General features: G+C 51.5%; 1 protein-coding gene across 5 annotated transcripts in view; it reads right to left on the minus strand.

The window, feature by feature from the left end:
- The window catches only part of LOC140428228 (coagulation factor X-like), a 306,854-nt gene that overhangs the window by 23,179 nt on the left and 271,069 nt on the right, over positions 1-12,606 (minus strand). For all 5 annotated transcript variants that reach the window (XM_072514475.1, XM_072514474.1, XM_072514473.1 and 2 more), the window contains 2 exons: positions 11,668-11,796; positions 6,845-6,957 (listed from right to left, as the gene is read on the minus strand). In XM_072514475.1, the coding sequence (XP_072370576.1) occupies positions 6,845-6,957; positions 11,668-11,796 (242 nt within the window). The remainder of the gene's footprint in view (positions 1-6,844; positions 6,958-11,667; positions 11,797-12,606) is intronic.

The raw sequence follows: 12,606 nt of genomic DNA on the forward strand, positions 1-12,606 counted from the left end.
TGTTGAGTCTAGAGAAGGGGGTGTAGATAGCCTGGGTCACATTGTGATCCAAAAAGACGAGGTGTTGGGTGTCTTAAAAAATATTAAGGTAGATAAGTCCCCAGGGCCTGATGGGATCTACCCCAGAATACTGAAGGAGGCTGGAGAGGAAATTGCTGAGGCCTTGACAGAAATCTTTGGATCCTCGCTGTCTTCAGGGGATGTCCCGGAGGACTGGAGAATACCCAATGTTGTTCCTCTGTTTAAGAAGGGTAGCAAGGATAATCCCGGGAACTACAGGCCGGCGAGCCTTACTTCAGTGGGAGGGAAATTACTGGAGAGAATTCTTCGAGACAGGATCTACTCCCATTTGGAAGCAAATGGACGTATTAGTGAGAGGCAGCACGGTTTTGTGAAGGGGAGGTCGTGTCTCACTAACTTGATAGAGTTTTTCGAGGAGGTCACTAAGATGATTGATGCAGGTAGGGCAGTAGATGTTGTCTATATGGACTTCAGTAAGGCCTTTGACAAGGTCCCTCATGGTAGACTAGTACAAAAGGTGAAGTCACACGGGATCAGGGGTGAGCTGGCAAGGTGGATACAGAACTGGCTAGGCCATAGAAGGCAGAGAGTAGCAATGGAGGGATGCTTTTCTAATTGGAGGGCTGTGACCAGTGGTGTTCCACAGGGATCAGTGCTGGGACCTTTGCTCTTTGTAGTATATATAAATGATTTGGAGGAAAATGTAACTGGTCTGATTAGTAAGTTTGCAGACGACACAAAGGTTGGTGGAATTGCGGATAGCAATGAGGACTGTCGGAGGATACAGCAGGATTTAGATTGTCTGGAGACTTGGGCGGAGAGATGGCAGATGGAGTTTAATCCGGACAAATGTGAGGTAATGCATTTTGGAAGGTCTAATGCAGGTAGGGAATATACAGTGAATGGTAGAACCCTCAAGAGTATTGAAAGTCAAAGAGATCTAGGAGTACAGGTCCACAGGTCATTGAAAGGGGCAACACAGGTGGAGAAGGTAGTCAAGAAGGCATACGGCATGCTTGCCTTCATTGGCCGGGGCATTGAGTATAAGAATTGGCAAGTCATGTTGCAGCTGTATAGAACCTTAGTTAGGCCACACTTGGAGAATAGTGTTCAATTCTGGTCGCCACACTACCAGAAGGATTCTTTGTTCTTTGTTATTACAATTTAATCGTTCCTAGAAATGAGAGATTTGGAGCTGGAGTTAGTCAAAGCTCCAAGCTGGTAAGAAGTAGTGGGCTTTTAAATTGCAATGATAATTTGGAAAACAAAAGTAAAATTGGTTATATTACCTTTAGTTAATTTCTCACCTAAGTGGTCAGGACTGATATAGTGTGAGAATGTGAGGCTTCTATCACTGAAGCATGGTACGCAGACCTTCGGGAAAGCCAGTCATAGAGAAACAGTACCAGGAGGGAGAGGTTAGGATTGGGTCCACTACCCACATTGTCCAAATCACTCAACGGAAGAATATCAGCCAGATGGAAAAATACATGTACCTACAGCAGTACCCCAGAGAGGTACATGTTTGGGAAGAGCCCTGCCCATTAAGAGGGTGTAGCACCATCGATCACACACGAGGCGAGACGTAAAGAACTTCAATCGAGGCTTTATTGAGCAGACTTGTTCAGACACGTTCCCCAGCAAACAAAGAACAAAGAAATGTACAGCACAGGAACAGGCCCTTCGGCCCTCCAAGCCCGTGCCGACCATGCTGCCCGACTAAACTACAATCTTCTACACTTCCTGGGTCCGTATCCCTCTATTCCCATCCTATTCATGTATTTGTCAAGGTGCCCCTTAAATGTCACTATCGTCCCTGCTTCCACCACCTCCTCCGGTAGCGACTTCCAGGCACCCACTACCATCTGCGTAAAAAACCTGCCTCGTACATCTACTCTAAACCTTGCCCCTCTCACCTTAAACCTATGCCCCCTAGTAATTGACCCCTCTACCCTGGGGAAAAGCCTCTGACTATCCACTCTGTCTATGCCCCTCATAATTTTGTATACCTCTATCAGGTCTCCCCTCAACCTCCTTCATTCCAGTGAGAACAAACCGAGTTTATTCAACCGCTCCTCATAGCTAATGCCCTCCATACCAGGCAACATTCTGGTAAATCTCTTCTGCACCCTCTCTAAAGCCTCCACATCCTTCTGGTAGTGTGGCGACCAGAATTGAACACTAGCTCAGTCACAGAATGCAACTGCGGGGATTAAACCCAGGTTTTTATACCCCTCCTATCTGGGTGGAGCCCAGTAGGTGGAGGATCCAATCGGGATCCAGCATCTGTCCTCCAATAGTTCCTCGGCATTCCTGGTGTACCGTATTACCCCTAATACATACCACCACATTCTCCCCTTGTTAAAAAAGAACCCGGCGGGGTGGTGGGTGGTATGGTGGTAGGGGTTTACAGGGTCGGTACCTTAACCATTGAACTATATACAATCATGCCGCTTTTACTGGACCACCAAATTATTCACATTTTACCCGATTTGCAGCGTTGACAATTTACAACAATGCCGCTTTACTGGGCCACTGAATTATATACATCTTCAGTCGATTCGATGAGTCGAGATGGTGCTCTGGTCGCCCTTTCCGATCGTCTCAGGCCGGGTGGTGGTGGTGGTGCTGGCTCGGGTCCGGTCGACTCTGGGAGCATCGCGCTGTCCCCTTCTGTTTCCTTACTCCTGGACGGGCCTGGGAGGAGGACCGATCCCCCCGGGAAAGGGGTGGCTGTGGGGTGTACCGGCGGGAGTGAGGGGGAGGTGATTTGTGTTGGGGGGGGGCAGGGGGGGGAGCTCCGGTGGGCAGCAGGTCCCGCAGAGAGACCGTGTCCTGTCGGCCGCCTGGGTACGCCACGTAGGCGTACTGCGGGTTTGTGTGGAATAGATGTACCTTTTCCACCAGTGGGTCTGATTTGTGCTCCCGCACATGCTTTCGGAGCAGGATGGGCCGCCAGCCAGGTCGGAAGTGACGTTCCAGAAGCGGACCTCCTAGAGAAGACAAGGAGGCGCTCGTGAGGCGTTTGGTTAGTGGTGGTATACAGCAGGGACCGGATAGAATTAATGGCATCCGGGAGGACTTCCTGCCAGCGGGAAGTTGGGAGACTCCTAGACCGTAGGGCCAGTAGGATGGTCTTCCAAACCGTTCCGTTCTCCCTCTCTACCTGCCCGTTCCCCCGGGGGTTGTAGCTGGTCGTCCTGCTCGAGGCTATGCCCTTGCTGAGCAGGAATTGACGCAGCTCGTCACTCATGAAGGAGGACCCCCTGTCGCTATGGATGTAGGCGGGGAAACCGAACAGGGTAAAGATGGTGCCGAGGGCTTTAATGACCGTGGCCGCGGTTATGTCGGGGCAGGGGATGGCGAAGGGGAAGCGGGAGTTTTCGTCAACGACGTTAAGAAAGTACGTGTTGCGATCGGTGGAGGGGAGGGGGCCTTTGAAATGCAAACTGAGGCGTTCAAAGGGACGGGAAACCTTTATCAGGTGTGCTCTATCTGGCCTGAAAAAATGCGGTTTGCATTCTGCGCAGATTTGGCAGTTCCTGGTGACTGTTCGGACGTCCTCGACGGAGTAAGGGAGGTTGCGAGCCTTTATGAAGTGGTAGAAACGAGTGACCCCCGGGTGGCAGAGGTCCTCGTGGAGGGCTTGGAGACGGTCCACTTGTGCGTTGGCACAAGTGCCGCGAGATAGGGCATCAGACGGCTCGTTCAGCTTTCCGGGACGGTACAAGATCTCATAGTTGTAGGTGGAGAGTTCGATCCTCCACCGCAGGATCTTGTCGTTTTTTATCTTGCCCCGCTGTGCATTATCGAACATGAAGGCTACCGACCGTTGGTCAGTGAGGAGAGTGAATCTCCTACCGGCTAGGTAATGCCTCCAATGTCGCACAGCTTCCTCTATGGCTTGGGCCTCCTTTTCTACTGAGGAGTGGCGACTTTCCGAAGCGTGTAGGGTCCGGGAGAAAAAGGCCACGGGTCTGCCTGCTTGGTTGAGCGTGGCCGCCAGAGCTACGTCGGACGCGTCGCTCTCGACTTGGAAGGGGAGGGACTCGTCGATGGCGCGCATCGTGGCCTTTGCGATATCCGTTTTGATGTGGCTGAAGGCCTGGCGGGCCTCTGTCGACAGGGGAAAAGTAGTGGACTGGATTAGTGGGCGGGCTTTGTCTGCGTACTGGGGGACCCACTGGGCGTAATAAGAAAAGAAGCCCAGGCAGCGTTTCAGGGCTTTGGTACAGTGGGGGAGAGGGAACTCCATGAGGGGGTGCATGCGTTCGGGGTCGGGGCTTATCACTCCATTACGCACTACGTAGCCAAGGATGGCTAGACGGTCGGTGCTAAACACGCATTTTTCCTCGTTGTAGGTGAGGTTGAGGGCGTTAGCGGTCTGGAAGAATTTGCGGAGGTTGGCGTCGTGGTCCTGCTGGTCGTGGCCGCAGATGGGGATGTTGTCGAGGTACGGGAACGTGGCCCATAAACCGTGCTGGTCAACCATTCGGTCCATCTCTCGTTGGAAGACCGAGACTCCGTTTGTGACGCCGAATGGAACCCTTAAGAAGTGGTATAGCCGCCCGTCTGCTTCGAAGGCAGTGTTCTTGCGGTCACCGGGGCGAATGGGGAGCTGGTGGTAAGCGGACTTAAGGTCCACGGTGGAGAAGACCTTGTACTGTGCAATCCAATTGACCATGTCGGATATGCGGGGAAGAGAGTACGCATCTAGCTGCGTGTACCTGTTGATGGTCTGACTGTAGTCTACGACCATCCTTTGCTTCTCCCCTGTCTTCACTACTACCACCTGGGCTCTCCAGGGACGAATGCTGGCCTGGATTATGCCTTCCTTCAGCAGCCGCTGGACTTCGGACCTGATAAGCGTCCGGTCCTGGGTGCTGTACCGTCTGCTCCTGGTGGCGACGGGTTTGCAATCCAGGGTGAGGTTCGCAAACAGGGAGGGCGGTTCGACCTTGAGTGTCGCGAGGCCGCAGATAGTCAGTGGGGGTATAGAGCCGCCAAATTTGAATGTTAAGCTCTGAAGGTTGCATTGGAAGTTCAACCCCAGGAGGGTGGGAGTGCAGAGGTGGGGAAGGACGTACAGCCGGTAATTTTTGAACTCTCTCCCCTGCACTGTTAGGTTTGCGATGCAGAACCCTTTGATTTCAACGGAGTGGGACCCCGCCACCAGGAATATTTTTTGGGTGCTTGGCCGAATTACAAGGGAACAGCGTCTTACCGTGTCCGGGTGAATAAAACTCTCCGTGCTCCCCGAGTCGATCAAACACGGTGTCTCGTGGCCGTTCACCAGCACCTTTGTCGTTGTCCTCTGGAGCATCCGGGGCCGCGACTGGTCGAGGGTCACCGATGCCAAACGTGGTTGGTGTATCAGATCGTTGTCTTCAGGCAGTGTGGAGCCGTCCACGCCGGGGTCCTTGCCTGTCAGCCAAGATGTCCATGGCAGTCCATGGATCGCACACGGTCGGGGGTGGACAAAATGGCTGCTCCCATGAGTCGCACGCGGCCGGGGGTGGACAAAATGGCCGCTCCCATGGATCGCATGCGGCCTGTGGGTAGGAAGATGGCGGCGCCCGTCCCCCCCCCCCCTCGTGGTGTCCGGGGTCCAAAATGGCGGCACCCGTTTGCCGCCCGTGGGTCGCTGGGGGGGTTGAGCCCGTGGTCCCATTTGTTCCCCGGAGATAGCGGCGACCCCACGGGACTGGCACACCGCTGCGTAGTGCCCCTTTTTACCGCAGCTTTTGCAGGTGGCCGAGCGGGCCGGGCAGCGCTGGCGGGGGTGTTTTGACTGCCCGCAAAAGTAGCAGCGGGGGCCCCCCGGGTGGTCTGGGATTCTGGCTGCGCACGCTTGCGGAGGGGTTGGGGTTGCCGGGTGGTCGGTCGCGGCGGGGGTCCACGGAGCCCAAGGGGCTGCAGCGCGGTCGGGGGCATAGGCGCGGGCGTTTTGGGAGGCCACGTCGAGGGAGGCTGCGAGGGCCCATACCTCTGTGAGTCCGAGAGAGTCTTTCTCTAAAAGTCTCTGGCGAATTTGCGACGATGCCAAACCTGCTACGTAAGCGTCTCTGATCAGGAGGTCCGTATGTTTATTCGCCGTAACCGCTGGGCAGTTGCAGTTTCGTCCCAGGATCGTTAGAGCGTTGAAGAAATCGTCTAGCGATTCCCCGGGGATTTGTCGTCTTGTCGCGAGCTGGTAGCGTGCGTAGATCTGGTTGACGGGCTTAATGTAGATCTCCTTCAGCAAGTTGATCGCCTCTGGGAATTCTTCCGCGCCCTCGATGAGTGAGTAGATTTCGGGACTCACTCTGGAATGCAGGACCTGCATCTTGTGGTCTTCTGTTGGTCTGCCGGGGGCTGTTCGGAGGTATCCCTCAAAACACACCAGCCAATGTTTAAACGCGGATGTTGCGTTTGCTGCGTGGGGGCTGATTCGCAGGCACTCCGGGGTGATCCGGAGCTCCATATTCCTTTTTAAGTCTGCTCAATAAATTGTAGCACCATCGATCACACACTGGGCGAGACGTAAAGAACTTCAATCGAGGCTTTATTGAGCAGACTTGTTCAGACACGTTCCCCAGCAGCTCAGTCACAGAATGCAGCTGCGGGGGGAAAACCCAGGTTCTTATACCCCTCCTATCTGGGTGGAGCCCAGTAGGTGGAGGATCCAATCGGGATCCAGCATCTGTCCTCCAATAGTTCCTCGGCATTCCTGGTGTACCGTATTACCCCTAATACATACCACCACAGAGGGTAAAAGGGTGCAGCTGCCAGGACTTGGCTCCTACGATGGGGATCACAGGCTAATTGTGCAGTAAATCCTCACCTGCCAAGGGTATTCACCCCTCTTACACTGCTGGTCACCATCGATCGCCCTGAGGATTAAATCTGCATCTTCAATCGACGAAGCGACCATCACCTTTCCACACGGATAAGGCACTATTCAACACAAAAGAGACTGTGCTTGGATTAAAATTGCAGCTATGGTTCTTGATATTCCATGCACCTCCCCATGGGTTGCTCCTGTCAACAAAATCTGTGTGACTGCATTCTGATTTTGTGGGGAACAACCCCCTTCCCTCTTTTTCCCCCACCCTCTAACCCCAGCAGCATCTCCCAAAGATCTTAATGTGGAGATCATAGAATTTACAGTGCAGAAGGAGGTCATTCAGCCCACTGAGTCTGCACCGGCCCTTGGAAAGAGCACCCCACTCAAGCCCTCACCTCCACCCTATCCCCGTAACTCCACCTAACCTTTTTTTGGACACTAAGGGCAATTTATCATGGCCAATCCACCTAACTTGCACATCTTTGGACTGTGGGAGGAAACCCACGCAGACACGGGGAGTACGTGCAGACTCCGCACAGACAGTGACAAAGCCAGGAATCGAACCTGGGACCCGGGAGCTGTGAAGCGACTGCTAACCACTGCTACCGTGCTGCCCATGAGATGCCGCCGTTGGACTGGGGTGGACACAGTAAGAAGTCTTACACCACCAGGTTTATTTGAAATCACTAGCTTTCGGAGCGTCGCTCCTTCATCAGGAGAATCCCTGTACTTTGGAGCGGATGGAGAGGTGTTTGGAGGTGCAGGGTCACAGATTGAAGGAGTGATCTCAGACCACAGCGATCGTGTGGTGGCTCTGGAGGCGGAGGTGGGACTCCGAGGAGACATTTGTAAAACGCTGAGGGCAAAAGTGGAGGAGCAGGAGAATACCTCGAGAAGGCAGAACCTGCGAATAGTGGGCCTGCCTGAAGGAGTGGAAGCTGTGAGGGCCACGAGGTACGTCTCGAGGATGCTGGCAGGACTGGTGGCAGAAGGGGTGCTAGATAAGGCACCTGAAGTGGACCGAGCGCATAGGACTCTGAGGCAAAAGCCTAGAGCTGGGGAGCTGCCGCGGGCGGTGATCGTGAGACTCCATAAATTTGTGGAGAAAGAGAAAATTCTACGGTGGGCCAGGGAGAAGCGTAGCTGCGACTGGGAGGGAATTAACGTCCGGATTTATCAGGACATCGGAGCAGAGTTGGCAAAACGGCGGGCAGGTTTCAACAAGGCCAAGGCGGTGCTGTACCGGCTGCAGATCAGGTTTGGGGTGCTCTACCTGGCGAAATTATGGGTGACGTTCGGAGGCCGGGAGTATCATTTCGAGACGCCAGAAGCGGCCGAAGGCTTCATTAAGGAGCATAAACTGGGGGAGAACTGAGTGGACAATGCTTGGGAACCGGGGTGCTGGCACTATGTAATGGTCGGGAGCATGTTTGAAATGGGTGTAGGGATTGGGGGATTTTCGCATTTTTTTGTTGGGGGGGGTTCTGTTAAATGTTGAGATTTTAAGGCGTTCCCATCCCCCCTCTTGTTTTATGGAACTGTTTGTGTTTAACATCTGTTTGTTTGCTTTTGGAGAAGGCTACCTGGAGTTCAGGAGAAGTCCTTGTTTGGGTGGGGGAGGGTAAGGCCAGCAGGAGGCCTTTTTCTTTGAGCTGAGGAATGGAGGGGGAGAGGGAGGGGGGCTCATTGGGATGTGCCTTTGGAGCCGCGCTCGTAGGTTATGCTGGTGATGTGATGTTGCTGCAGGTTTGCTGCAGTGGGATGTGGTGTGTCCCTGCACCATTTGCTGCATTGGGATGTGCTGTGATGCTGCAGTGTTTGCTGCATTGGGATGTGGTGTAATTTTGTTGGGCTTGCTGCATGGGGATGTGATTGTTGCTGCATGGTTTGCTGAATTGGGATCTGACGTTGTGCTGAAGGATTTGTGATGTGTTGCTGCAAGGTTTGTTGCACTGTGATGTGTTGCTGCAGGGTTTCCTGCATTGGGATGTGATGTGTGCTGCAATGTTTTTCTACACTGTGGTGTGATGCGTTGTTGCAGAGTTTGCGACACTGTGATGTGACATGTTGCTGAATGATTTGCTTCATTGGGATGTGATGTGTTGCTGCAGGGTTTGCTGCATTGGGATGTGATGTGTTGCTGCAGTGTTTGCTGCATTCGGGTGTGATGTGTTGCTGCAGGGTTTGCTGCATTGGGTTGAGATGTGTTGCTGCATGGTTTGCTGCACTGATGTGTTGCTGCAGGGTTTGCTGCATTGGGATGTGATGTGTTGTTGCAGAGTTTGCTGCATTGGGATGTGATGTGTTGCTGCAGGGTTTGCTGCACTGATGTGATGTGTAGCTGCAAGGTTTGCTGTAATGGGATGTGATGTGTTGCTGCAGGTTTGCTGCAGTGGTATGTGATGTGTTGCTGCAGGTTTGCTGCAGTGGGATGTGGTGTGTCGCTGCACCAGTTGCTGCATTGGGATGTGCTGTGATGCTGCAGTGTTTGCTGCATTGGGATGTGGTGAATTTTTGTTGGGCTTGCTGCATGGGGATGTGATTGTTGCTGCATGGTTTGCTGAATTGGGATCTGACGTGCTGAAGGATTTGCTAAACTGTGATGTGCTGCTGCTAGGTTTGTTGCACTGTGATGTGTTGCTGCAGGGTTTGCTGCATTGGGATGTGATGTGTTGCTGCTGTGTTTGCTGCATTAGGGTGTGATGTATTACTGCAGGTTTGCTGCATTGTGATGTGTTGCTGGAGGTTTAGCTGCACTGTGATGTGATGTTTAATTCCTGGGTTTGCTACATTGGGATTTGATGTGTTGCTGCAGTGTTTGTTGTATTGGGTTCTGATGTGTTTCTGCAGTCTTGCTGCATTGGAATGTGATGTGTTGCTGTAGGGTTTGTTGCATTGGGGTGTGATGTGTTGAAGCAGGGTTTGCTGCATTGGGATGTGATGTGTTGCTGCAGGGTTTGCTGCATTGGGATGTGATGTGTCCCTGCAGGGTTTGTTGTACTGTGTTGTGTTGCTCAGGGTTTTCTGCATTGGGATGTGATGTGTTGCTGCAGGGTTTGCTGCATTGGGATGTGATGTGTCCCTGCAGGGTTTGTTGTACTGTGTTGTGTTGCTCAGGGTTTTCTGCATTGGGATGTGATGTCTTGCTGTATGGTTTGCTGCATAGGGATGTGTTGCTCAGGGTTTCTACATTGTGATGTGATATGTTGCTCTTGTGTTTGCTGCATTGGGATGTGATGTGTTGCTGCAGGGTTAGCTGCATTCGGAGGTGATGTGTTGCTGTAGGTTTTGCTACACTGATGTGTTGCTAAAGGTCTTTCTGCATTGGGATGTGATGTGTTGCTGTATGATTTGCTACATAGGGATGTGTTGCTCAGGGTTTTCTGCATTGTGATCTGATGTGTTGCTGCAGGGTTTGCTGCCTTGGGATGTGATGTGTTGCTGCAGAGTTTGTTGCATCGTGACGTGGTGTGTCGCTGTTGTGTTTGCTACATTTGCTATGTGATGTGTTGCTGCAGGTTTGCTGCATTGGAGTGTGATGTTTTGTTGGAGGTTGTGCTGGATTGGGGTGTGATGTGTTGCTAAAGGGCTTTCTGCATTGGGGTATAGCGTGTTGCTGCAGGGTTTGCTGCATTGGGGTATGATGTGTTGCTGCAGGGTTTGCTGCATCGTGGTGTGATGTGTTGCTGCAGGGTTTGCGATATGTGATGTGTTGCTGCAGGGTTTGCTTCACTGTGATGTTGCTGCAGGGTTTGCCGCATTGGGATGTGATGTGTTGCTGTAAGGTTTCCTGCATTGGCGTGTCATGTGTTGCTGCAGGGTTTGCTGCATTTGGATGTGACGTGTTGCTGCAGGGTTTGCTGCATTGGGATGTGATGTGTTGCTGCAGAGCCTGCTACACAGATGTGATGTGTTGCAGCAGGATTTGTTGCATTGGAATCTGATGTGTTACTGTTGTGTTTGCTGCATTGCGATGTGCTGTGTTGCTTCAGGGCTTGCTACAGTGTGATGTGATGTGTTGCTGCAGGGTTTGCTGCATTGTGATGTGATGTGTTGCTGCAGGGTTTGCTACATTGTGATGTGATTTGCTCGGTCAGGTCTCTTTCTGCAGACATCATAGAATTTACAGTGCAGAAGTAGGCCATTCGGCCCATCGAGTCTGCACCGGCTCTTGGAAAGAGCACCCTACCCAAGGTCAAAACCTCCACCCTATCCCCATAACCCAGTAACCCCACCCAACACTACGGGCAATTTTGGACACGAAGGGCAATTTATCATGGCCAATCCACCTAACCTGCACATCTTTGGACTGTGGGAGGAAACCGGAGCACCCAGAGGAAACCCACGCACACACGGGGAGGATGTGCAGTCTCCGCACAGACAGTGATCCAAGCCGGAATCGAACCTGGGACCCTGGAGCTGTGAAGCAATTGTGCTATCCACAATGCTACCATGCTGCCCTACATGAATGAGCAAATCACATCTCAACTGTTCCAGTTGTGCAGGCATCGACCACAAGTCTTTACTGTTTTATGAAATGGAATGAAGTACAGAATATAATTTGTTTTTTAAAAACACATGAAGTACACAATTCTTTTCTTTTTTTTTTTACCAATTAAGGGGCAATTTAGGTTGGACAGTCCCTGTACCTTGCATATCTTTTTGGGTTGTGTTGACCACCCAGAGACGGGGAGAATGTGCAAACTCTACATGGACAGTGAGCCCGGGCCAGGATTGAACCCGTGTCCTCTGCGCTGTGAGGCAGCAGTACCAACCACCGTGCCGCCCTGACACAAAATAAATTCATATTGAATACCTACCTTCAGGAATACAACTCTTTTTGTCCTCTCCTAGTTTATATCCTTGGGCACAGTAACAGATGTAAGTGCCATAGTGCAACTTACAGAATTGGCCACAGATTTGTCCGTGTGATGAACAATCAATGGGACCTGAAATAAAAAGTTTTATTGAAATCCATCAGTCCACATACAAAGAGATTGGATGATAACTTAAATTATCAAGTCACAAGGAAAACTCCCCTTGAAACCAGCAGTGATATATCAATTTTTTCCGTAAGTGCAAATGAATGAACTGATTTCTAGATTGAAGTCTACTTATAATAATTTGAAGTATGAAGTTTCAAATTTAAATTGTAAGAAGTCACTGTGTTCTCAGGTTCTTCATGACAAATAAATTGGTGATATCCAGCTAGTGGCTGTTGCAAGGTAAAGAAACCTATACCATGTATCTTCACAAATCCGTCATTATAACAAGCAACTTGTGCTGCAGCACCAAGTATCAGCCATCAGACAATCAGGATGAGGAAAGTTTGTATACGGTGTTAATAACCTCTTCATTATTGATCCTCATGTGCTGCTTTATCAAGCTCTGGACCTGTCAATCAAGAGGTTTGCAAAAGGCAATAAATCATGATGCTAAGTGTACAAAATGCAGTTCAAAACTTATAGGCTTCTAAGCATGCCAGAGGCTTGAAAAAGTTAAAGGGGAATGAACTTGACTGTGAAAAGAGCACTTCAAATGTTTCTTGACTAGGGCAGCACGGTAGCACAGTGGTTAGCACAGTTACTTCACAGCTCCAGGGTCCCAGGTTCGATTCCCGGCTTGGGTCACTGTTGTGCGGAGGAGACTGCACGTTCTCCCCATGTCTGCATGGGTTTCCTCCGCTAATTGCCCTTTGCGTCCAAAAAGGTTGGGTGGGGTTACTGGGTTCCGGGTATCGGGTGGAGGCGTGGGCTTAA

The sequence above is a fragment of the Scyliorhinus torazame genome, chromosome 8 (assembly GCF_047496885.1).
Source record: "Scyliorhinus torazame isolate Kashiwa2021f chromosome 8, sScyTor2.1, whole genome shotgun sequence".
In the NCBI taxonomy this organism is placed as follows: domain Eukaryota; kingdom Metazoa; phylum Chordata; class Chondrichthyes; order Carcharhiniformes; family Scyliorhinidae; genus Scyliorhinus; species Scyliorhinus torazame.